At 44.1% G+C, this 27,622-nt stretch overlaps 1 protein-coding gene across 2 annotated transcripts; it reads right to left on the bottom strand.

Moving 5' to 3' along the window:
* LOC138276465 (zinc finger protein 892-like) lies at positions 1-26,683 on the bottom strand. Of its 2 annotated transcripts, none has more exons than XM_069219192.1 (3): positions 26,562-26,683; positions 9,812-10,886; positions 1-1,689 (listed from the first exon to the last, which is right to left on the bottom strand). In XM_069219192.1, exons 1-3 carry the CDS (start codon positions 26,604-26,606, stop codon positions 971-973), a joined length of 1,839 nt encoding a protein of 612 aa, XP_069075293.1. In that variant the 5' UTR covers positions 26,607-26,683; the 3' UTR covers positions 1-970. The 2 variants fall into 2 exon arrangements, with proteins under 2 accessions (XP_069075293.1, XP_069075294.1); XM_069219193.1 differs by having other exon boundaries at positions 1,471-1,689; positions 9,648-10,886.
* Positions 26,684-27,622: the final 939 nt, after the last annotated feature.

The raw sequence follows: 27,622 nt of genomic DNA, 5'->3' as shown, positions 1-27,622 counted from the left end.
TTGGTTTATTAGCAGAGGTTTATTCATAAAATAAGACATTTGTGGCAGGCAGCTCACTGCTACAGTGCCCTTAGTGTAAGTTTCAATCTCATTCCTCACACAAGAAAAGGACCACAATTGACCTAACAAAATACACCGCAGCATGCAATGAAATACTTCTTACAATGTTTTTTGTATCAATCTGCTCCGTTTTATAATGTATGTGAAAGTTACTTTTTAGGTATTTGATTCTCACCAGAGTACACCATCTCAAAGCTGCATGAATTGTGCAAAACTTCAGGCAGCTGAAGTTTCAGAATAATTGGTCTGTGCCACCTTTTCATGTTGTTAGAATCTACACAGCCTTGTATTCTGTTTTGATCTATCAGCCTGGATGGAAGGTATAGAATATTTAGACAACTGGTTTGAAGATGCTGTCAGAGAGTAGATGTTCCTGCTTTAGTGGTGAAATTAGTTTTTATTTTTCATCCTCAAGTGGTTATAAATTCATATTTCATCTACAGGTTTATTTATTTCATTTGCCCAGGTTTTCAATAATTTTTTACTGACTCCTAAAAGTTATGTCCCTCAAGATATAGTTGCTCCACACTGGTAACATGTCGTTGCCACTGCATATATTTAATGGGCATCAAAAATTTTTTAATTCGCAGTGAAGCAATTCTCCGTGAAGTTCTTTACTTTGTGAAGTGAAGTTGAAGGGCCACCTTCAGTCTGGAGATGCTATGGATGTTGGAGTTTGACCTTCAAGTTATAGCTCTTCTGACATTCAGAGGAAAGTGAGAACCTCATCCCTGATGGAATCTTAGATGTCGTAGGAGGGTATTCTTAGATTTCGTAGAAGGCCTAATTTAAGCTGCAGATTCATAGATGATGTAAAATATCAGGTTTCTTTTTTTTTTTTTTTTTAATGAAGCTGTTTCGGAAGGCTTCTATTTTTTATGTGTTACTTGATGTTGCTGAGGAGCCACCTTTAGTTTAAGGTTGTTTTCAGATCTTGTGCAGCAATATGGCCTTCTCTGGTGTGTATGCTTTGATGGCGTACAAGGCTTGTCTTAAGATCAAAGCTCTTGCTACACACAGTGCAGTGATAAAGCCTCTGTCCTGTGTGTACGGTTTGATGGCGTACAAGGGTTGCCCTAAGAGTAAACCTCTTGGCACAAACAGTGCAGTGATAAGGCTTCTCTCCTGTGTGTATGATTTGATGGCGCACAAGGGTTGCCTTACGACTAAACCTCTTTGCACACACATTGCAGTGATGAGGTTTCTCTCCTGTATGTATTCTTTGATGTTGTAGAAGATTTCCCTTTTGAGTAAAGCTTTTCTCACAGATATTGCAGTGAAAGGGCCGCTCTCCTTTGGGAGTTATTTCTTGGTGTATAAGGGTTGCCTCGTCAGCAAACCTCGTTTCATGTTCAGTGTATTGATACAGTCTTAGTCCTGTGTGTGTTTTTTCGTGCAGTAAAGGTTGCGTCTTTCCAGTAAATGTCTTCTTACACTCAGCATAGGGATACACTCCTAGGCCGGTGTGTATTCTTTTCTGCTTTGCAAATAGTGTTTTATTGTTAAACCTCTCACTCCTGTGTATCCTTTGGTGTTTTCTTTCATTTATTTTGTGAGCAAAATTCTTTCTTTCTCCAGAAGCTTCATGATTCTCTTTACCATTCGTACTTTCTGTCGGTGACAGCTGCGCTGTGGAGAGAAAAGAAGACTGAAAATTATACATGGGAAATATTTCTTGAAAAAACTGCACTGTTATAATATGTCAAAGGGGGACAGTTATACCAATAAAAGTAGGAAAATGTTACTACCTGTAACCAATCATTTGCTGCTTGTCGTACTACAAATCACATGTGGTGCACTGTCCTGCTGTTGTGTGTTGAGTTGTAAATATTGCAACATGTTTAGTTCAAAGATTGACTTTCAATTTGGAGAACAACTCATAATCCTGTAGCCAAAATGCATAGTGCTTCAGCATGCAGATTCCAACTTAAATTATTGTGTTTTTATATGTGTAATATACAAAATCAACTGCTTAGTTAAACTGAGCAACCTATGTACTTTCCAATCATATGACAAGTGATTGGTGCATTTGAGCCTACAACATGACAAGCTGAAAATACTTTTTTCCATTTGCACCGTGCTGTGGCAGGTCATAGGTTGTGCAACAACTCAATAGAATCTTTAAGGTGGAAGGAAAGAAGAGGTAGTTGAACAATTAGGCACATTTTGGCTTCTTTCCTTTCACAGATGTCCCCACAGAAACATTTTATGAACCGATGCATAGAACCACACATTGCTGCTTTACAAATATCTACTAGAGCCATCTTGCTTCGGAAAGCCATTGTTGCATCTTTTTCTTATGTGGAATGAGCATTTGGTATTTCTATGTGGTGTATCCACATGAGGAAACAGCCTAGTTCCAAGTTGTGCTGGTTCAAAAAACAGTCTTGTTTTTTAGACATTTTCGATTCTGACAATGTAGAACATGAGAATTTTATCATCACTTCCTTTGTGAACTTGTATGAAAAGCTCACCTACTAATGGGGCGTGTAATTTGCTAACTCTGACTGAGGAAGAGATTGCTAATAGGTAGATAACTAAGTTAAGACTTGCAGAAAGCATGGATGTAGCGGCTTAAAAGGTGGACTTGTTACTCTTGATAACACAATATTAAAATCTCAACTGGACACCAGGGGTGCTCTAGGGGAGAGAACCCTTAATAACCCTTCCATGAATGCTTTAACTAGAGTTTTGTCAAATGTATTCAAACGTAAGTGTAGGCTCCACCAGTTTCTTTATGTGTGTGTGCATATTATTTCTATAGTGCAACCCTATCCTGAAGACTGCAGAGCATGGCACAGGGACAAATACAAGCATAGAGTCTGTTGAAAGAGGTGAGTCTTCAGATATTTTGTAAACTGAAGCAGCACTGGGGTGGTCTTGGTGGATGTGGGGATGTGGTTCCAGATCATTTGTCCTTAGATTGAAAAAATCTTCTAATTTGCTTTTTTTCTTTGTTACACTTCTAAGTCTAGGGTCTGATGAAGTTCTCCAACCTTGTATTTGTTGCACTTCAAACTAAGAGCTTTTCTTAAGGAGAATGAGAATGACGAACGAGTGATGAGTAAGAGGCAAAGGCTAAAAAAGAGGAAATTAAAGCATGGCTACTGTACTGGAAGTTTCTTAACCTTCAAAAGACGATACAAATAAGTAAGTAGAGCAGTAAAATGACGCTGACACAAACACAACAGGAACTTCTGACAGTGGAGTCAAGCTCAGAAGGTCACTCGGACTCAGATGACTCTGCTAGCAACCTCCTAGAAGAAAGAAACCTACCTAGGACTGTCTTAGATGAGTACAGGTTACTCAGACAAGGATGGACAGTGAAAAATCATAAGAGAGGAAAACCGAAATCAGAGATACAAACAGAAGAAAGCTAATTGGGCAAGCCGCGATATGACCATGGGTGAAAATGAATTCTCAGTTATCAATTTATCACATTCACTGACAATGGATGAACTGAATCTCCTGAGCCTTGGCTTATATATCTATACCAGTAGGGACTTTGCAGTCCATGTAGAATTGACCTGTTCTGGTTCTAAGAAAACTAAAGCTGCTTAAGGTACATAAAATCAGATTTAAACCAATGAACATGAGACTAGAGGAGCCCAATACAGAAAAACGTGAATTGTGTTTAAGTGACATTGATACTTAATAACATTAGCTTGTCTGGATAATGGAAATATATGTGCAACAGAAGAGCGGGAAGTCTTGCAAGAACAGGGGGTACAAATAGATCAGGGGAGCCTCAGTGGCTCCAAAAAGAAACCTATATATAATTTCTCACTGCCTCATGATAATCAGGATGTCTTAAGTGACTTGGTCACCAAACACCAAAAACGTGTTCAGATTGCTCTCCAGTCAAGGAAAGAAGGCAAGAATCAGATCTAACTTGAATAAGGGCGAAAGGGAAGCCATTAACACGTTATACAACGACAACAGCATTATCATGATTAAGGACAGGCATGTGCTTTTAATGAACGTTTGCGATTATGAACAAGACACCTTTCGACAATTGTTTAATACTGATTGTTTTGAATTGACAATATGGGAATGGCAACATTTTCATTTTTGAAAACACTATATCCCACTGTACCATGTTTTTACCGTATACCGAAAGTTTCAAGAACTCTACTAAACCACCAGGAAGGCCTATAGTGCCCTCCAACAACAGTTTACTGGAAAACCAGCAAGAAACGTCAAACCATTTCATGCTGATTCTTGTGGAGAGCCTTTGATAATATTGTAAAGATAGTTGGGATTTTCTACAACAGATATCCGATATACACTGTGAACAATCATATTTGTTAATTACAGAGAATGTGATCTCACTATTTATAAGTATATGACACACACAAGGTCTAAGAGCATTCAAACATATTTCTTGCAAACAACCAATATTTCCATATGACTGTACATGGATGCTTATGGCCATGACGTTTGCCTAAAGAACGAGATTTTCATATTTAAAGAAACATATTACAGGCAAACCACAGGAACAGCAATGGGCACCTTTTGGTTGATGGAGGTCCTTTTCCCAAAATCAGGGCCATTGGAATTATGCGGTGGGGGGCAGTAGATTATGCAGCAGGGCTGACTAAATTATTTGGCAACAAAAACCAAATTATACAACATAATGCGCCACATTTTATGTGAAGGGCCTTTCATTACACACCAACACGTTGCTGCATTTTTAGTCAATTTTGATCCCTTTGAGATATAAAGTATTTTTTATTAAAAACTGCAAATTATGCAGCAGACGATGGATTGTGTGGCAAATCTATAATTATGCAAAAAAGCTGCAGCAGCTCATAATTCCAGTGGTCCTGCCCATAACAGATGAAATGATGACCTCACTCACCGAAGCACAATCTTCTCAAAGTTAGATATGCCCTCAGAATATCATCAAGTGGTACTTAGCAAGGAGCCAAGACATTTGATGGCATTTGTAGCCTGGTGGACTATATCGATTTCACACAATGGCATTTGTATGGCCTCTGCTGCAGAAATATTCCAAAGGAGGATGGCGGAGGATTTAAATGGTCTTGCTGCAGTTTTGGTTTCCCAAGACGTTATTTTATTTATGGGAGAGATTAAGATGAGCATACGCACAGACTTATAATATCTTCTAAGCCTTTCTGAAAAGAGATTTGAGATTAAGATGAGATAAATTGTTTGATTGGTTGGATATTTTGGCGTTTGATTGCAGGTAACAGGATTTCACTACAGCCAGGCCTGTTGAGAGCCACTGAAATACCGGTGCTCAAAGATCATAACCAAAAGCTTGGCTTAAGGCCAAGATTGAATTTTATTCAAAATGTATTTAAAATGTTGCCATGACTGCTGAACCTCTTCACAACCTTTTGAAAAAGGTTTTGTTTGTCTGGGGTCAGGGACAGGAAGGTGCATTTGCTGAAATTAGAGGAAAACTGCTCAATGCAACACTTTTCAGTCCATATGTACCAGGCAAGGAGTGGTGCATCACTGATACTAGTAGCACTGGCAAGGCAGTGACTCAAGGCAAAAGCAAATAAAGAATGTGCCATTGCTTTTGCACCACACACATTGTGACCACATGAACGTAAATACTTTGTAACTGAGTGTGGGGTGTTGGACTGCACATGGGCAATTGAAAGGTTGAAGTCATGTAAGTGTGGGACTGAATTCAGAATATGACCTGATCATAAACCACTTCTACCTCCTTTGAATGGTAAGAAAGTGTACAGCAGCAAGGCTACTGTCAGGATGATAAAGTTCAGTGTCAACCTTTTGGAACATCATTTGTGATGTTGAACATATTGCAAGAAAGAGGAACACACACATGCGGATTCCTTGCCTTGGCTGCCCTGTAGGCAGGAAGATGTAGAACATGAGAAAAATGATGATGACTGAGGTGTGGAATGTATTTTAGCAGGTTGGCGAGTTAAAAAAAAAAGAGATAAAGAGACAAAGCGTGTGCTAAGGGAAAACCAATTTGTTGTGTGTATAGTAGACCTAGTAATTCCTCATATCTCAGAGTAATGCCATTAAATTCACCAGCCCAGCAGAGTTACTTGTACCACTGATACTGGTGACTTAGTAGGAGGAAAAACTGACGGAAGCGTAAAAGAAGGCCTGACCGCCTTAGGGTGATCTTCCCCCAACTTTTTGCCTGCATCTCTCCATTTTTTCTGATCTCCTTTTTGCTGGTTTTAGGACTCTGCTCACTTTATCACTCCTGACCAGCGCTAAAGTGTTGCTTGTGTTCCATCCCCTAAACATGATAACATTGGCAGATACCCAGTTGGTATATTTAATTTACCTGTAAGTCCCTACTAAAGTGTACTAGATGTGCCCAGAGCCTGTAAATTAAATGCTACTAGTGAGCATGCAGCACTGATTGTGCCACTCACATAGGCAGCCCCTTAAACATGTCTCAGGTCTGCCATGGCTAGGCCTGTGTGTGTAGTTTCACTGCCACTTCAGCTTGGCATTTAAACTACTTGCTAAGCCTTAAATTCCCCTTTTCTTCCATATAGGTCACCCCTAAGGTAGGTCCTAGGTAACCCATAGGACAGGGGGCTATGTAAGTAAAAGGCAGGACATGTACTTATAAGTTTTACATGTCCAGGTAGTTAAAAACTCCCAAAGTCATTTTTCACTAATGTGAAGCCTGCTCCTCTCGTAGGCCAGCATTAGAGATTTCCATATATGCCTTTGGTAATTTCTGATTGGAGAGGAAAAGACTTGTCATATTTGGCACGGTTGGAATGGTAGTAAGAAATCCTACTTAGTGGTGAAGCTAGTTTCTACATTACTATTTCAGAAATGCCACTTTTAGAAAGTAAACAAACACAAATAATGGATGGAATGCGGAACCAATCAATAGTCCCCCCCCCAGTCACAGATCTAGGTTTAATCCATCTATTCCTTTGCTCACCATGCCACCCCAGTTTGGACCCAGCCATATGTAAACCAGTCTTGACCCTGTTGAACTGGAAGGCCTGGTCCTCCCGGGACCAGAAACAAGCATCCTAGGTCCGGTTTCTGGGTATCACCCTTCATCAGCCAAACTAGCTTGAATCCAGTGGCATACGGATTCCAGGACCCACATCTAGGCATTCCCAGTGCACTTAAGGCAGCAAAAGCAAATAAGCACTTTTAGAAAGTAGGCGTTTATCTGCACTTACTGCCATCTGTGCCTTACAGCCTGTCTTCAGTCCACATCTGGCCTCTGCTGTTCGATAGCTTGCCTTGTGCATTCCATCCCGACAGCCATAAACACAGGCCACTTAGCTGCATCTGCAGTCATATGCGTACAGATGGGTTTCCCTGGGCAGGAAGGGTGAAGGGGCTCTGACTTACACTTCAAAGGCCAGTGGCTTGCCTTCACAAAAAGGACTGATAACCCCCCACAGGGCTCCTGGCAGACAGGGCTGGGTTGAAAAGGGGAACTTGTTCACTTCAAAACCACTCTTTGATGTTTCCTCAACTATAAAGACACTTTTAGGTATATATACTGGGTCTGTGACCCCCCACCAAATCAGACACTTCTGTACTGTAACTGTACTCTGTTTTGTAACTGGACTCTGTCAGGTGGACTTCGTGCTGCCCAAAGGACTCATTTGGACTCTTCGCTGGAAGGACTGCTGGCCTGCTTGTTGCCCTGCTGCCTGCTGACCCCTGACTCTGCTCGAAGGATTCTGCCTTCCTCCACAAGTGCTCTCCAAGGGCTTGGATTGAGATTGCCTCCTGTTTCGAGGTCTCAGGCCTATCAAAGACTTCACCAAAGAGAAGAAAATCTGGCACATCAGAAAATCAATGCAACGCCTGAAAAAAATCAATGCAGCGCCTGCCGGATTGACACAGCGCATGCTCCGCAGCTGAAAAATCACTGCATCGCCGGTCGGATCCACACAGTGCCTGTTGCCTCTGCTCACTGCTTTCTTCGTTTTCCACGCATCGTCCCTAGGTGTCAAAATATGCCCACTCCTGGAAACCGACGCATCCCCTTTGCTGGCTCAGAAAAACCGAAGCATCGCTTTACTTTCCAACACATCTCCTCCTCTGCTGCCCCTCTGTGTTGTTATTTTTGACGCATCCCAGGTACTGTGTGTTAAAACAATACAACAGCTGATGCTTAAGGATTGGGGCTCACTTAAACCTTTAAAAAGTGATATCTTGATTTGTGCATATTGGATTTTTTGTCGTTTTCGTCTTATTTTGTTCAGACGAATATTATCTATTTTCCTAAGCTGGTGTGGAGTAATTTTTGTGGTGTTTTCACTGTGTTACTGAATGAGTTATTGCACAAATACTTTAAACATGGCCTTCTAAGTTAAGCCTGCCTGCTCTGTGCCAAGCTACAGCACAGGATAATTTAGGTTGTGTTGTGACTTACCCTGACTAGTATTGTGGTCCCTACTGGGACAGGGTGCATACCTCTGTCATCTAGAGACTAAGGGCCTGATTACAACTTTGGAGGACGGTGTTAATCCGTCCCAAATGTGACGGATATACCACCTACCGTATTACGAGTTCCATAGGATATAATGGACTCGTAATACGGTAGGTGGTATATCCGTCACATTTGGGACAGATTAACACCGTCCTCCAAAGTTGTAAATCAGGCCCACAATTTCTAACAGAGACATTACAGTGGGCATATCCGGGGCATTATAATGGGGCCCATGTTAGATACAATAAAAGTAAGCAAATGTATTATCTAATCATGTATACTACAATTCAACTAACCCAGCTTGACATTCAGACCGCTTTGTACATAACCCTACAGACCACAGCCCCACAGACCCTACCTAATCTTAAAACCCTCTTGAACTTGTACATTGGTCTACATGATACAATATGTTATAATACAACCGTCTCTCTCGGACTTGCAGGCCCCCCGGTTCTATCTACATGTACTTACGCACCTCAGAAAAACAGACCATGTCTTATTAAATGCTCTGGTGTGCCATGGATGTTGCCCTATCCATTCCATTACTACAGACTACGCCCGACTTGAGATCACCTTTTCTTCTACATACTGCATTCCTCCCCTCCTAAGCAGCAGACTCTGACCTCCAAATGCTCCTATATTCTGTACATTGAAACATCACACAGACCCTACCCAATCTTTTAAGTGCTTTAGATTTCACTAGCAAGAAAAAAGGACAGAGTTTCTGCTACTCTCAGTGAATAACTCCTCACTTTCATCTGACACTTAGGGGACGAAGAGTAGCACAATGCTTGGACAGAAATCACAGATTCTACCAGTGATTCCTCAGAGTTCCTGAGCCCAGAATGTGGAGTATCATGCACGGACCAGAATTCAGGTCATTTTTCATATGTAGAGGCCCAATTTTCATCTCATTCTCAAGGGAAACTATGGTGCAAAAATAGAGGTGATCCCTCTTAGATAACCACTTCTAGTGTACTCAAAGCTCCCCCTACTCAAAGATACCACTTCACACAACCTAAATTTGGCTCCCTTAGGTTTTACTAAAAATCTGAAAACATCCACTTTGGATATGTTTTATGTACTTCCTTCAGAAGTACAGAATTTAGTTAGTACCCACTCTGGATGTTCATTCATACAACGCAAATACCTGGGATGGCTTTGAACAGCAATACATCTGATTCTGTATTTCCTCTCTCCAAGGGTCTGTGGCGATAACTCCATCTGTATCAGCAGTATTCTGTGCCAGGAATAATGAAGATACAGACGGGCCTGGTGCATCAGTACATGTTGGTTTTAAGTCTGAGTTCTCACCTCTGTCCTCAGGATGCAGTGGTTCTTGCTTGTAGTTCTGATCGCAGTTCTCAGGATGCTGTGTTTCTAGCTTATTGCACTGATCTGCATTCTGTGCCTCAGGGCGCATTGGTTCAGTTTTGCAGTTCTGATGTTGGTCAGATGCATCAGAGAACACCTGCTGCAGGCATGCATTGTGCTGTGGACTCTGTTCCTCTTGAAATGCTGGTTGTCTATAGTGTTTTTGCTGTTGAACCTTGCCATCAATCCACAACAACTCTTGCTTTATGTGTTCATGCGGTTCCTTCTCATCTGTGAGCACTCGTTGTATGCAGTGGTTTTGCTGTGGCTCATGCCTCTCGTAAAATGGTGACTGCAGGCAGAAGTTCTGTTGTGGGCCCCAACTTTCTCCAGGCAAGTGTTCTTCCTTCACATGGTCTTCCGGTTCTAGTTGTGTGCACTGGTTCCGTTGTGTTTCCTGGTCTTCATCAATTGCTGGTTGAAGATGAAGGCTTGGCTCAACTGGGGTGACTGGAACATCGGGAGGAGGGCACCTGGACAAAGTACAGTCCTGCTGTGGTCCATGGCCATCTGAAAACAAACGTTGAAGGCACGGGCTGTGCTTTGGTTCATGACCAGCTGGAGATGCAGGATGAAGGCACTGGTTCAGCTCGCTTGCCCTGACAGAAAGAGGGATCGGAGGGGACCTACTGAAAGGACAATCTTTAACCGTCATTGTACTGACCATCTCTAAAGACGCACCACCATGTACAAGGTGATGTTCACCCTTTGCTATCCAGATTTTCTCCATAAGCCCAGCGACTCTAGACGGCACATCCTCCACAGTACTCATCAAGTTATCCAGTTTGACTTCCAACTGCTCCAGCATGGATAAAATGATCATGCAGGGCAGGTTCCCCGGCAGCGGCTTAACCTCACGGTCCCTCTGAGCATCATTTTGGGATCTTGCAGATGAGACATTATGGATAGGAGAAGATGAGAGTGCAGCTCTTTCAGGTTCAGGTGAACACTGCACTTGTCCTTTCTTTCCTGGAGCCTGCTTTCTCCCCATTCCGATGTGTTGATGTTCAAGTGTCTGTGAAGGGGAGAAAAGGATAAAAGCAACACATTATCACAGGATAGTTGGATATTTTTCACCCCCCCCCCCCAATTTAAGCTTTAAATAAAAATAATATATTTTTTTTAATGCTATACCTGTGTCTGAATTAATGCACAGTGCTATTTATATGCAGAACACTTTGTAACATTCCTATTTATCCCCCACCAACCTTCCAAACCCACTTTTAGGAGCTCTATCAGCAATAGTCAAACTACGACCTTAAAACACTGGTCACTAAAACAAAACAAATAGCTCCTGACCATAGCTGGAGAGAATCTCCCCTGTTCAGGGTCAGGCTGCCCTTGAGGAACATAACAAGCATCACAAAGACGCTTCTGTCACCTGAATGTGTCTGTACAAATGCGGCTCATCACGGGCAGGTTGTGAAGTTCTAAGCATACTACTTCTGTCAGTCTTAGTATCAGAAGTTACTCTGCTGCACATCTAAACCCTGCTCGGTGCTACTCTTTGTGATATAGTTATAATCTATTCAAGTCACCTCTATCCAGCCAGTGCGGGCCTCCCTATCCAGTGCATTTTTTTTTTTTAAGACAAAAAAAGAGATCAATCTGTTACATTGCCATATTTAATGTTTCCTTTGTAGGTGAAGTTTGAGGGATAAAGGCTTTAAACTAAAAACAAAAATACAAGTTTTTCGGTGGAATTGGACTACCTAAATCACATAACCTCTGTTGATGTGGTTTGATGCAAAGATAATTTAATTAAACCCTTAGAGGAAATACATACACCCCTGAAGAAAGAAGAGGCACATTTTTTGTTAAGGCAGAATTTGCTCTGCATTTCTATTTAATTTACTGCCCTATGAGCCCTGCTGAGGAAGAGTGTAGAATAGGGAATGTGAGAAGGAATTTGAAGATGTTAAGAAGTGTCTTGTGAATGCTCAGTTTGCCTATTTTTGGCACAGGTTTGCCAAATTGTGTTATTGTGGATGTCAGTGACTAGGGCCTAGGAGTGGAACTGAAATAGGTGCATAATTGTCTTCGCATCTAGGACTCTGCCGGGAGCTGAATGTAAATATTCCACTATGAAGAAGGAGGCTACGTCCATGTTTCGGGTTATCAAAAATAAATTACAATTCTTGGGTGGGTACAATTTGACGTAATTTCACAAATCTCTGAGATCTTTTAGCAAAAAGGGTTTTATTTAGCCTCTTCAAGGATACTTAAGTGGATTGTGGCACTGCAATACTGTCATTAGCAAAATCAATGATACATTGTCAGTGCAGAACAGTTTTGTTGTTAGTTTACAATTAGTACTGCCTGGGAGCTGAAGACCACTTTTATTGAATCAGCACACCTAGGATACCTCTGGTTGTGGAAGACAAAAGTAAGGTTGAGAAGCAGTTATTAGTGGCCAGGTATGGATCTACTGATTGAGCACAAGAGGGGGGATATTTAGAGTGTAATAAGAATGATGAGACTAGGAAAGTATGGATCTCCCATCAATGTACAGAGAGATCCCCACTGGCCCCTGGGATCACATCGCTTTGGACAGTCTGGGCCCTTTGCTGCTTGGTATGGTCCCTTTTATAGTGAAAGTGGCTGCGGGTGGAGTGAACGTCACAGAGGTGCATGTAAGGGAAGGAAAGCAATTGAACAATTGAAAAGTAAAAGTACAGTGAAATATGATGTGTTTAAATCAGTGACTGATGTAAAGTTTCAGTTTGGGACTTGGCTGTTGTCCAATCTCCTGCAAATCGGTGTCATCAAACCTCTCAAAGTTGTTAGGTAGTCTGTGGGGATGTGGAGATAGAAGATGGTTGCATTCAGAACCTTGAGCACATTTCAGTAATTAGGTAGGGACACAATTGTTTTGTTATTTTCTTTACCGTGGCTCATTTTACCTGTTCACTGGTGGGAATTGTTTTGGGCTGGATTATGTGTGGCTCGTTTTTTTCTTCCGCTTTCTTTTCCTTCGTGGTGTGTTTGGGGTCAAATATGGTTTCTCAGTGTAGTTAATGTCGTCATAACTGCCACAATTCTCAGGTCCATGCGTGATGTGCTGGCAAGGTTTTTTCTGTGAATTCTTGGACTTTTAGTCCTGTTTTACAATGGAATAAACAAGACTACAAGTCCCTGAAGTCAAAGAAAAAACCTGGATTGGAGATCTGTTTTGCACCTGGACCTGGGAAACTTGACATGGCTGTAGTCTGGAACTTGGCACTAGTTTTGCTTTGGAATATTTGGGTCCAAAGTTGGGTAAACGTCTTTGTTTTTCCCTTAATGCATATCTTTTGTGAATAAAGTGGAGTTATGGCCACACAGAGTATTCAGTGTTTGAACATACCAAAGCATGGTTGCATCTCAATGAGGCCAAGGGTACTTCACAGCCCTGGCACTGTCTGACCCTGCATAAGACTGGAGTCTGAGCCTGTAACTAATGACCATGGTTGAACTGCAGATTCTGGGACTGAAACCTGTGAAACTGGTTCTGCTGGAAGTGCTTGGGTCCGACAGATCGAACCAGAAGGGCATGGTAGCATCATATCGAGGGCTCAGGGTCACTCTCCGCCCTGGCAATGCTAATTACTAAAATATAAGTCTATAACTAAATAGCCTAATTTAGCTAAGTAGTGAACCTGCTTCAGCTGGCAGTGGCTGGGTCTCACATATCCCCTGTAGACACTGCTTCTGCCCTGTAGACCCCTCCTTCATTAAATGCAAAGATCGTGACTTGAAAGGCACGACTGTAGGTCCAGTGCACTTCCACAGTCACATGCCACTTTGTTGCAAGGAGTTCTAGGGCCTACGCTCAGTCTCCATTTTTAGATTTCACGTTTTAGCTTGACATCCTTTTCTAATGGTGGCTTTTTACATGTTTCCTTCTAACATGGGAATGTGCTATATTGTCGGCGGGTATTGTCACCCTGTAGTCTGCACATTCAGTTCCCGAGTCATACACTTGGAACACAATAGCCTTGTTTTCTTTCCTCTTTGCTTGCCGAAGACAGCTCTAATATTTTAGATGAGCCAACAAAGCAGTTCTACACCTATAGCACAGTGCAATAAGACAGTGTTTTATTATATAAACAGCTTCCCCGTAAGACTCAGCAGCGGAGCACTTCATGTAGGGATTATCATGGAACTGCTATGAAATGTGACTTAGATACAGCCCTGCTGACTTCGACCTTCATCCTGCTAAGGAAGATAGCCTGCACAAATTAAACCGGCTTCCAGACACATCATACCAAGGTATGGGGGTTAGGTTATACCAACAGATCTGTCAGAGGGTACTCTCACTATGCACTCTTTAATGCAGGTAGTGGCACGTAGTAGTATTATAACATTAGTAACAACTGACCTGGTTGAAATGTTTGACTTTTTCTCCATTCTAATAACGCTGATTACAATGAAATGTTTCATCTGCCTAATAATGGAAGCTCATGCTGTCTTTACCAGACTACGAATATTTCAATACATTGTTTTGAATATGTATTTTTATATCTTTCTTGTGTTTATCTTGGGCTTGCAAAAGTAACAATGAAAGGGTATATCTGAGTCCATGAATTCCTTGGGAATAAGAGTGGTCACGTTCAAAGTTACCAGTAACATCCATTACCCTGGTGCAGTTAGGGGTGTAGCTGCGGTAATGTGAGCTAGCCCAAAAATGAAGCCAATGTTTACGGATGATATATGTGGACCAAGTCTCTATACAGTGAAATTCTTGTTTACTTAAAGCACAGTACTACTAAATTTGTAGGAACTGTATAACAATCTTAAATCGCCTACATGTGAGGTAGGCCTGATTCAAATAACAGAATTGGATGAGTTTGAAGCAACCATTTCGAGAGTAACTTAAAAATCCTCCTCCGTGCCTGATCAGTTAGTGGTGAACCAATATTAATTTCCAAACACATGCAGAGCTCTGAAAGATCCAGCTGGCTTCCCTGCTGAGCAGCCATATGCAGCAGTGTGACCGCCTTCGTCCATTCTCGGATGACAAAAAGAAGGCGGAGACAATCATGCTCTGCTGACTCTGCCACCCCAAAACTCCACCACTCACGAATCCTATGCACCAACAGGAAATGCAGGAAATGCCTTGCCAGTAGGTCATAAGACTCTCAGTGTCAAAAAGGGACACAATTTACCACCTACAAAAATATCACCCAACACCCTGACCATGGCTGCGTTCAGCCAACCCCCTTTGTCACTCCCAGCGCCGAGCTACCAAGAGCAGGACTTCGTGTGTATACGGCATTGATGTACACATCTTCAGCAGGGCCCTGACCAACACATATAGCAACTGTCGGAATGAGCGCATCTAAGTACCACACACTAAAGGGAGTGGAAGGCTGTAACTAAATCCTGGTCCGTATTTCCCTAGTCAGGGGACCACTCTCTGAGATACCCACCACATCCCACATGTAGGACGGCCAATGAGCCACCCATTTTTACTGCCATGCTATATAATAGAATTCAAGATCAGGACTGCCAACCACCCTCCCGCACCGGTAGAAGTAACTTGCAGAGCACCACACAGTGTTGTAATGTGCACCAATAAAAGGACAACAAGAGAGCGTCAACTTCCGGAAATAACTTTGGGGAAAGCTCAAGCAGAATAGATAGAAACCCCCAAGTATCTGATAGTGCGCTGTTCCCACCGCACCTCTGGAGCTGCACCTCCCCCCAAAGCGGATAAATACAAGACTTACTCCTGTTAACCTCAAGTCCCAAATGGCGGCCAAGCACCCTCAACGCTGTCACCGCCCCCTGTATATTGCTTTCCACCTCCCTCAAGTAGATGAACGAAGCTCTCCTACACTAGCCCGCTAGCTCAGGCTCGCACAGGCTCTCAGATATCAGAGGTTTTTGCAGTGGAACGGGGCACTCCACAGGTTTGTCTTCTATCCCCCTTATTGTTCGCTCTCACTATGGAGCAGTTTGCTCGAACGGTTTATTTAGGTCATCATTATAGTGGTCTGCGTCTTACCGGCGAGGGTATAATCCTTCCTTTATATGCAGATATGTTACTCTGACAAAGGGAAGCCCCAAGCCTATGCCAAACACAGTGGCATATAAGAGCTCCCACCGGAGCAATACAAAAGCCTTTGTGATATCTACCGAGATGGCTAGTGTCCTCTGCGGTAGACTCCCATGTTGGTCCAAAGTGATAAGCAGATGGTGAATATTCGGCATAGTGCTATGCGTGGGGATAAAGCCTGACTGATCAATGGAGGGCCATCCACCACCTCCTGATGGTGAATATCGGATCCAAATTGGGATTTTACCTCCACTTTATTAGAAATCCAATAACCCCTAAGCACCACCTTCATGGTTTGCCATTCACCTCCCATAGAGGAGGCTGACCTGCATTGTCAAATATTGTCAAATATTGTGATATGCTCTCCCAAGAAAACCCGAAAAGCCTGATCTTTCAGCATCGCCAGATCTATAAGCCACTTACGGAGTGCAGCTCCACTGAAAGGTAGATAAGACAGGGGTATGATCAGAACACAGCTTTGCCAAGTATTTAGTTCCATCACCCTAGCATACAGCGCACAACAGGTATATACCAGATCAAACCGAACCTCAGGCTCATGCAGACCCGAGCGGTACGAGTACACACTGCAACATGGATTGCATGTCCTCCAATAATCAACCAAATCCCATCAATGAACTGCCCATGTAAGTGCAGAGTCTGCTAGGTTAGCCACTGGAGCACAGCTGGGGGGGTTGTGATCTATCCAAGTCGATGTCCACCATACAATTAAAGTCCCTCCCAACAATCCTTCAACAAGGCACCATATGTGATAGGAGCCTGATCCAAATAAGAGTGCAATGCGAGAAAGCAAGATAAGTGGTAGTATACAGTTGACCCAGCAATCAGCCCCCCAAGGGCCAGGCTTTCAGACTCTAAAGAGGAGTCTCTTACAAAAACGTAGCATGAACATCCCTCCGTTTCACATAAGCTAGGCAATTATAAAGCTTAGTAGGGGAGGAGAGGCCCTGCTTACTCCATGTGAACACTTTAACCTGTGCCTCCATAGTTGGGAGACCACTAATCGCAGGGCAGAGGAAACCAGTTCAGTTCCAACATCACCAACGCCATCCACCTCACACTACACCAAGCAAAAAAAGTCCAATGCCACACATATTCTGCCTGAAAAGTACAAACATAATAACCATAAAATAAGATGAAACAAACAGACCCCTTCCATGACTGAGACACACAACCATCCAATCCAAACACCCCAGCACACAAGGCTAACCAAGGAGCCAAATAACGGCCAATGGGACAACAAAAGGCTACAAAAGAAGGGAGACCGCCAGCTAAGGAAGAAAGAAGCAGCACACTGACATGCAATCAAATACAAGGAGATGCGCCTAGTGATCCCCCGCATGACCCCTCCCCCCCAAAGCCACGCTCACAACCAGATCACATCCCAGAGAAAGAAGCCTTACAATCAATATGCTCACTGACAAATGGTGAAAGATTTAAAGTCAAAATAATAGTACATTGTTGGGACACGTAATATCAAACAATATTGTCTAGTGACACTGGGGTAACCCCGCCAAAGTGTTCTTGTGCCCTGGGATAACTGAATCAATGGCAAAGCTACGCGTTCCAGGGAACGGCGTGTAGAAGAACCCTCACTAGTCCCCAATGATGCAGCAGTCTCTACTGTCCTCATCTGCTACAACGCTACCTGAGAAGCAGTAGGTCACCCCTCTACGCTTAAATCGCTGGTGTCATGGGCGCTGCTATAACCCCAACATCTCAGTGCATACTGTACCCTTATCATACAGTTACAGCCCATCCCAGGCTGCAGAGGGGTCAGTAAAGAAATGTACTTTGTCCTCAGCTTGAACCCACAGTGGGCAGGAAAAAGCAGGGAGTAAATCAATCCCAGGTCGCACAGCTTTCTCTTGACTGCCAAAAGCGATGCCCTCTGAGTCTGGACCTGGAGAGCTTTTGTCAATGGCAGCCAAGAGTGCCTCAATCTTGCCACCATGTAAGCCTTGTGCCCAGTCCCAGTGTCCTGCTTGATACCCTCTTGGGGGGAACTGGTGTTCATGTATTCTTTGGTCGGCTGTGCGCACCCCATGACAGTCCCAACCAAGGACCTGCCCAGTGTCAGAAGAAAGTATGCAGGGCGACAACACAGGCAGTGCAGATGTGCAGGACTTAAAAAAAGTCCAGGCTAGTAGATCCCCAACAGTCAGTATGTGGGAAAGGGCAGGAATCACTCATACCAGTAGTGTACAAGAAGGAAAGTGTCTAGCTCACCAGCAATGGCCACAGGAGCTCCAGCCCATGAAAAGACATTGTATCAACATTGTCGTGGGGGTCTCACACCTAGGCAGGCAGAATCACATAAGAGACCTTGCATCCCACCACAACAGCAGGCCATGGCACCCCTCATGAGGGCCGAAAACCACCTACACTGGTCAAGGGACAACTGCCCGTCAGGGACAAGGGCGCTGATGACACAGCATGGCACTCACCCCCACCTCCAAAAAGCTCCAGGTGAAAGGTTGGCCAGAGTGCAAGGTCCTCCCAGTACCAGAGGAATGTCTGCAAATACCGTAGTGCGACTCCAGAGTTCAGCGCGGGGCTGCCACTTTGAGAGAGGCCATCCACAAATCTCAACACGGAGGGGGCAAGGCACTGAATGAATCCTGGGTGGAGTCCATTCAGACAAGTGCCTCCGCTGTAAGTAGGGGCACCAAAAATAGCCCCATATGTGGTAACACAGCCTGCTGTGCAGCTCCCCCCTCAGAAGCAAAGGGAAGAATCAATGGCAGGGTACACAGTACTAACGCAGCCTTCATAATCAAATCAGGGCTGCCATCTTGGGTGAGGTCGGCCCTGACTGCAGCCTACGCCCAAGGCATACTGGCCTCCAAACCAAGCAATAGAACGATGAAGGGGGCTGATTCCCTGGGGGCCTCCCCCTTGGGCAGATATGGCAGAAGAGAGGCAAGGTGCTGCGTCAAGGATGCTGCTACAAACTAGTGCTGCATCCAGACACAAAGTGGGGCCACCATCGGACTCCCAAGGCTCCATGCTTCAGGCGCCAACCAGCTTGTTGCAGTTCGTCAGCACCTCCAAAACCATCTCTGGACGTTCCCCGGGGGTCCACAGAGCCCCACAAGCTCTGCAGAAGAAGGTGCAGCAAATTGGAGAAGCCCAAGCCATCCGCGTCCTCAGGCCATGGTGGTTGGCTCCACTCTCCCCATGCATAAACCTTATTAAACTTTTAAGGGTTTTAGAATGCTCATTCGGATTAGAGTGATCACTAGTTCAGACCAGCTAACTTAAGAATTTTTTTTATTTTTTCAATATTGTATGAAGCTGGCTCTTTATAGGATATACCAAAAGGCGATATATTGTGCAAAGAGTCCAGAGGTTCCCTTACTAGTGGACAGGGGTTTGCTCTAGAAATCCCAAGTTGCTCTTTTTGGGAGTAGTGTGGTCAAGCAGCCTTAGGCTTATCAGAGAGGAGTTTTAGAAATCTGCAAATATTCACATAATCAATAAATGAGGCACATGACTCAAGAAGTAGATCCACACCAATTCACAAAAATAACAAGTATCTTTATATATGTTTTGGAACAGGAATCAATACGATCCGGTAAGTACGTTTTGCAAGAAAAATCTTTACATTTTCGAAAAAGTCAGCGCAATTTCTGAAAAGTTGCAATGTTATCCTCTGGAGAGAAAAACAAGTACTACATTCAGTTATAGTACAGCGACTTATGGGGCCAATCTCCTGGACTTAAGGTAAGCATTAGGCAAGGGTCAGGACCAGACCAACAGGTCAAACCAGGTGGCATTGGGATGGCCAGATGCAGCGGTGCAGTACAGCGTTGCGTGCCCTTATGTTAGTCATTAGGAATCAGTATGGCTGAAAAGAGGCTGCAGGTCTGGACAGGGAGTCCAGTCAGGAAGAACCAACAGCTGGGTTAGGGTCTTGAAATGCTTGGGGACAGAGGGACATCTTTAGTCCTCTTCTCCACAGGCCAGGGGTGACAGGTGCAGAGGTGTCTTGAGGCATCAGGTTTTCTCCACCTGGAGCACTCCCTGTTGAGGGGCCCTGTGGCAGTGTTGGTGAGTCCACAGTGGGCAATTACAAGGTGGGCTTTGTGTCTGGAGGGATCAGAGAGCACACTGGCACCATTGGCCCACTTCAACCCGAGCCAGGCAGCACAAGAGCAGTGGGGTTTTCTGGTGTTGAGTTTTCTATGGTCTGGAATTCTCTCAATTGTCTTGGGGTGCCTGCAACATGCAGGGAAGCAGCTTTGCTGCTCCACAGGAGTTCCTGGGTCTTTGCTGAAGGTGGGCAGGCCTCCCAGGTTCCTGGAGGCAAAGCAGCTTGCAGGACAAATTGACGCAAATCGGTGAAAACAGCTCACAGGCCAGCAGGCCTTCGTGCCAAGTCAGGTGCTTCTTCCTTGGGCTTTGCTTTTGCAGAGCTTGGGTGTCCTTCTTCGTAGGTCAGCAGGAATCTGCTTTCCTAGTGCCAGGGCCTCCCCTAAATACTGCATTTCAGGGAGTGTAGGGTAGTAGCCAATGGGATACTTATCCCTGTGGTCACTACACCCTTTATATGGTCACTTCCTGTGGCAAGAGGGCATAACCCTGTGCCAGAGTTCCTAAATCTGCCAACACCAAGATGGCACATTTCTAAAAGTTGTGTCCACATCAGGCATTGCACCTTCGGGTGGGATATGAGGGATGGACAAACCTCCCTGAATACTGAATTTCCCATCTGTGTAGGTGCCAAATGGGCCCTGTGGCAGGGGGTCAGCACCTCTCCTGTGAGTGAAGCCAGATCTGCATACCAAGGATGGTGGGCTTCTTTGAAGCCCTGTGCCTTGGAATGCAGGTTCGCAGGTCATACTGTTGGGTGGGGTATGTAAACACCTCTCCCAGAGCAGGCTTAGTGATTGACCGTCCGAGAGCACAGGCTCTCACCCTAGGAGGACAGTCTTGTGTCTGGTGGTGGTAGGCTGGCTAAAACTAGTCAGTCACCACACAGGTATTTGGTGGTTTTTCATGAGGCACCTCTAAGGTGCCCTCTGGGTGCATGTATTAAGAAATACATCACTGGCATCAGTGAGGGTGTATTAAAATCAGATGTTTGATAACACACATCCCTAGTTTCAGTGAAGCCATCTTGTAGCTGGGGAACTCACAGTGACCAGTGTCCAGTACATGTACTGAAAATGGCTTCCCTGTTCACTCATTATGTCTAAGAATCAACAAAGACATAGCAGGGGCATGTCTGCTCATGCAGCTATGTCCTCACATGTAACATAATGCACCTTGCCTTGGGGCAGGAAGGCCTGCTGTGCATATATTGCACACAGTGTTAGGGGACATGGCACATAGGCAATGTGCCATGTTGTGTTTTAATTGTTAGCTGCACCAAGACACGTAGCCTGCAATGGCAGTCTGGGTGTGCTAGATGAGGGGTCCCTGAGGGTGGCAAAATACACAATGCAGCCCCTGGGGACTCTCCTTGGTACCCATGCCCTTGGCACCAGAGGTACCATTTACTAGGGACTCACAGGGGGACCAGAGGTATTGCCAATTGGGGAACAACTGCACAGTTTTAGGGACAGAGATCTGGCACTGGGGACCTGGTTAGCAGCAATCCAGTGCACTTTCAGTCAAAATTGCATCGAATGCCAGGCAAAAAGTGGGGGTGACCATGTCAAAAAGGGGCACTTTCCTACAAATATGTGCAGGGGAGAGGTCCCTGGAGAAGGCAGGGCTTTGTGTAGAGCGCAACCTGAGGCACTTTAAATTCACAACAGCCTCCAACACAAAAAGCTAAGCTACTGAGGCAGCCGCCAATGTCCAGGAAGGTTTCACATTCAGAAGGACATCAGCTTCACAGAACCTCCAAACAATTTGCTGGAAACCTGCTCTCTGCAAGGACTTCCAGCTAATTGTGTACATACAGTGTGATATCAGCTGCTCAGCCGATCCTGTGTTACACAAAGTGTCGACCAAGTGAGTTGGAAGGTTGGCAAGTTGCAGTCTCCCATCATCAGGTGTGTTCATACCCTGAGCTGCTCCTCTTATTTCTCAAGTCTCTAACTTCAATACACATCCTGAAAGGAGACAGAGAGGCCCTGTGGTGTTCACAGAGCATGGCTAAACCTGCGATCTAGCCTGAGCTACGGTGGCATATATGCATGATGTGTTAGAATGTGGATGATGGGTTGGTGAAGCCAGTGTCTGGTTATGGACATGTGATGTGCACTATGTATCTTGCTTCTAAACAAGTGGTCACAATTTGACGGCAGTTGCAGGAAATCTTTGACCCACAACTAGAATCCCCATGTAGCTGTATCAGTATGAAGCACAAGTCAAGACATGTAACGAGTTGGGAGCACTGCTGGCAACAGATTCAATTTTTTAGGTGTCAGTTATCAAATCTCACCTACCAGAATTAACAGGGAAGAGCATTTGAACTTTTGATAGTACATGTGTGATAACAGAATTAGCCCTTCTGCTTTGTGATCCTTGTTGAAGCATGTTATAAATGAGTCTGTCTCATGCAGTACAAAGCGACACAAGACATGTGGCCTCAATGAATCCTAAGGGCATCATATGTGCATCTTAAACAGGAATCTGTTCACGGACACTGGTCTGTATGCCATAATCATTTAAAGGGCTTTGTTTGAGCTGGAAACTGTTCAGGTGCTCTAGAATGTACAATGTAACTGAACATTTCAAAAGATAAAAATTTTACTAGGTTTTGTGTCAAGAATTTTCAATTTTATTAACGATACACAAGTGAGAATTTGATTTCTCAGTGCTTACTGCAATATTTGTAGCAGCCAATAAGAAGAGTCACACAGAAAAAAGTATATTTCCCATAAACTTAGTAACCATTATGAGCATACAAGTCAATTTACCAATCAAAGGCAACAAAACTACTTGTTTGCTCAGTCTGACAAAAAGATCAACAGCTTGGAACTTCACTTTCCTGAAGAACAAAAAGTCACTGAAAATTATTGATGCAAAAGCTAGAACATGTTTTATTCTATGTCCGGACCAGAGACTTGGATTATGCTTGTTTAATGCTGTCAACCACCACTGAAGCCACATTGGATATTGGCTTATAATAGAATGTCTGGAAAGTAAAGCCAAATTACCAGTCTATACCCTCAAAATATCCTCCAACCTAGAGTCTAATACAAATGTTTTTGAGCCATTGCATCCCCGAGTGAGTGTGCCCCAAATGTACATACATCAACAACTGTTTCTGCCATAAGCAGCCTGACCCATCTGGACAGATTTGCTGACCTGAGAGGACCAAATGACTTTTGCAAGGCAATCAACAGCTGGCCTTTAGCATCTCGTCTAGATTCCATTGTACAATCCTGCTTTCAAACATAGTACAACACATAATTTAGGGTCATTAGAAAAACCTTGATATGAAACACATTTAGAAAAGGTGATAGTATGTCCAGAAATCTGAAAAAAGACATCCTTTCAGGCAAAAATAATCTTCCTGATAAATCAAATGCTCTCATAACTAAAATTCTCCTACATGGTATCAGGCACAGAACATTGTCAATTTGGCAGAGAGTTGTTGCCTTGAGCGGTAATAATTGTCAGGCCAACTCTGTAAGAACTTCAACACTACATTCCATAAACAGGAATATCATGACTTGACCAGACTGGCCAATCCAATGGCCCTAATAACCTTACACACCAAAGGATGTTCCCCAAACAGTTTACCATCAACCAGTAAATGAACCGTAGAAATAGCAGATCTAAAATTATTCACAGAACGATAGGCCAGACCATCAAATTCCAAAAAAAGACAAAAATTCACTACGAAGTGGGATCCACACACACCAACATTCCCATCAACTCTAGGGCAAAGCATGTTGTTTATGAGTATCTGAGGACCAGGGTAATTGGATGATGAACGTAGCTTGTTACGAAAGGCCAGGCTGTTGCCAACGACCTCCTAAACTTGCTACCCTTCAGGTGCAAGGATCCCACCGAAACCGCAGGGTGCATTATCCCTATTGGGTATGTCAGGATTTTCAGAAATTAGGGTATTTTAACAGGGCAGTCACAAAACAGTTCTGGCAGACTCTGAAACCAAGGTTGTGTCCTGCACAACGGAATCACAAGAATAAGCTTCATTTGCTGTCCCCACACTTGGGCCACTACTCTCAGGACCATTAACAATGGAGGAAATGCATACTTTAGAGCCCCACTTGGGCGTGCTCCTGGGATGCGCCCTTGTCAGAGACTTGTGTGCATCAACTGAGTGCATCTTGTTGGTAGGATGGGACATGTCTATCAGAATTGCGCACAATTTCAGTTACCAGCAGCTGCCGGTCCCAGTATGGGGCCCTGTTCTTTGTTGGTTATTTAGGGGGTGACTGGATCCTGAGACACCATGTTTCCCAATCTAACAGGAGGTGAAGGTGCCATGATGGGGTGGGACTTCCTTTTCTTAAACCCAATACACCATGGCTGCGATCCCATTGATTGCTTAGGGGATTGCCCAGCTCACAACGTGCAGAATTACTTCCTTTGAATTCTGACTCCTTCCAGGTCATTATTTCTAATAACAACCCTTCACAATTGTCATCTGGTGCATAGCAACACTCCCAGGTGCTTTTCTGCTTCATGTGTTTACCTCATGATGGTTTCCTTAGAGGGCACATTCCAACTTTAGGTTCCGTAAATTGGCTTGCAAGGTGGCTTCCAGAGCAGATTTCCAAGCTTTAAATCCAGAAACCCAAGATACAGGCAGCTCATCTCACATCCAGTTCTTGAGCAGTCCTGCTCCAGTCCTGAAGGAATGATCTGGCCTTCAGCTGAAAACATGTTCCAGTTGTTTATTTAGTCATGAAGCAAATAGATCTATCTCACAAGGGCCCCACAAATCCCAGCGATACTGAAAGACATGGGGATGTAACATGCAATCGATGACGTCCCTTAAGAATCTGGAGTTCCAATTGGCTACTACATTGGTCTTACTGTAAAGACACTCTACAACCACTGAAATCTTTTGATTGAGGAAATAATACCAAAAATCCATGGCGAACTCTGTCAGCATCTTGACCTTGTGAATCCCTCCTTGATGATTTAATGGACCACCAAAACACTGCCCATCTGAAGGAGAACACAACTCTTCTGTGTGTACAAGGTTTTGAAGATGAAAGTCCACGTCAGTAACTCATGCGGTGGCAGCCAGTAATTTTACGAGGGAAGGGGCAGGGTTACACATGCATCTCACACCCATTCATTCACATGTGCACTCAAACAACCATTCACAACACTCACTAACAAATACACCTCCATTCATACATAAAACTTACCTCAAAAGCAGCAGAATGGGATGGGGTCAATGAGATTGCTGACCCAACCACACTCCATGACGAGGTGTCAATGATTGACACTCGGCCCTGAGCACTTCAGAGCTTAAAACAGAAGCGCCCAGGCCTGAAGCAATCGGTGACGCCCTCCCCCCCCATCACGAGGGGGAAGGCATCAAGGCACCTTTGCCAGGCTCAAGGGGTCATGCCCACAATAGCTGTGACTTCTTCAGCCCAGCAAAGTTCAGCTCAGGCAGCCAGGAGTTAGCACATGTCCAGCTCCTGGCTGCCTGACCTGATCCAGAAGAGTGTCTGTCAGACTAAATTTTGTTTAGCCTAACAGGCAATCTACGGAGTCAGGAAAAATGTGGGGGAGGGTGTGGCCTCACAGGCAATGTGGATGGGTAGCTGATGAACACAAGGCAGTTGATATGAAGATTCAATTCCTCCACTGACCAGCGTCTGTTGGTGGAGATCAAGCCACTCCTCGCACCCCAATCCATTTGCTGGCATCTGACCACACGATCATATCCGGCTGGGAAACAGATTTTGCCCTGCAGTTTAATACTTCCAGGCACCAAGACATCTCTGCTTTCGCCCCCTGGGATAAACGAACCCTGCCTACATAAGAGAGACCCTCTTAAGATTCTGACTTTCTAAACATTGAAGTTGTCTGTACTGAAAGGGACCCAGGAATATGTCCTTGAAGAACAAAGCCAACAAGAACACAACTCAGGCTGTGTCCCTCAAGGAAACTACTTCCTTGCTCAAAGTCTTTCTCATCTCTCGTTTGACATCTAGTATCTTCTGAACTGGTTCAGTCATGAAAACGGGATCGACTAATTTACCACTGGCTGTTGCAACAAAGAAAAGGAAGTGTTTTGGTGCCTCTCGTTTGTAAAGGGAATGCACGTTCTGACTGGTTACTAAGTTTAAAGGAAATGTATTTTTTTGTTTTTGTTTGACTGTTCCTTTTGGCCGTTGTGAATACTGCAATAAAGATTGAGAAGTATAGTCTGAGCCTCCGGTCCTGTATAGGATTTGCTGCAGCGCATTTCACACAGGTGACCAGCACACCTTGAAAGTTCGAGGACCAGTCTCAGTGCACATTAAAAGGTACATTCAGATCTTCAGTTCACAGCAGTGTGTTTACACCGGTTTTAAGTCGATATAACAACCCGTTGTCTCACTTCCCGGTCACCCTCCGCGTCACTCCCTCTTCTCCCCAGCTCTGTGCTTCTCTTCCTTCCCTTGCACCGGGCCCTCCACACCCTCCTCTGCACCGGCCCCTCCTCCCACCTCTTCACCGGGCCCCCAAAAAACTCACCGTCTCCCTCACTTCGAAGCTCCCACTCCACCTTCTGTGGGTCATTAATGAAGAGTTTCACTTCCGGGTAACCGCAGGCAAAGTCAACATCAGCAACGGATACTGAGAATCTCTCCACAGGCCTGTGAGAAGAATCACGTGTGAGTTAGCGGTGGCAGAGACAACACTAGCAACTAATCTCAGGTGTCTCTTGATCACTTCCGGGTTGGTCGCGGCAGAGTCAGCAACAGCAGCGAATGCTGTGAAGTCCCTACCTCCTTCAGAAGAGTAAGGATGTGCCTCTGTGGCTCGATGCAGAGGAAGATGGAGGCTCTGTCCGTCTGTCCAGAGGAAAGAGGAGCAGTTACCTGTCTGCTATTATGTTCATTTTCAGACCCTCACAAACCTCAAATAGTCTTTTATCCTATTCAGGCCCCAGCAGTAGAGCGTCTGGAAAGGTTTCTGCTCAGGGAGGAGATTTTCAACACCTTCTGCTGTGTATGTAAAAATAGACTGAATAACCCTGGCGGACAATTCTGCAAAGAAACTAAAAGATTTAAAGTTTTTGTCCTTGCCTGAACTTTCCATAAGTTGCCTCTGTTTATTTTGCTGACCTTAGCCATGTACTTTTTAATATTATCTTTTTTTAATTAAACCTTTAAACATTTGAGGATATCAGCCCTGCAAAGTTTCCGAGGACTATGTGTGATTTTTTCCTTTGAATTTTGGGACTTGTAATGTTGTTTATTCCACTAAAAAACAGGACTACAATTTCCAGAAGTAAAAAAAAAATGAACTGGAGTAGCACGTCAAGCACTGACCTTTGAACCATGGTAGCTGTAGCAAAGTCCCATTTATAAATCTAAACTTTAGGTGTGAGAGCCAAAGTGTCCAGAGGATCATCAGACTTTGCTTTCAACTTCACAAGTCTGTCAATTTCCATTGGATGCATTGTCTTATACAACAAAGTCCATCTGTTTTCAAGGGTGGCTCCCACCCATATTTTATCACCCCCCCTTAACAAAAATCAAACAGGAGATAGGAAAAAAGAAACAGAGCACATATCTGTCTGTCACAGTTAG

Source organism: Pleurodeles waltl, unplaced genomic scaffold (genome assembly GCF_031143425.1).
Source record: "Pleurodeles waltl isolate 20211129_DDA unplaced genomic scaffold, aPleWal1.hap1.20221129 scaffold_39, whole genome shotgun sequence".
Classification (NCBI taxonomy): domain Eukaryota; kingdom Metazoa; phylum Chordata; class Amphibia; order Caudata; family Salamandridae; genus Pleurodeles; species Pleurodeles waltl.
The sequence above is the reverse complement of the archived record's forward strand: the minus strand, read 5'-3'. Positions and strand labels throughout refer to the sequence as shown.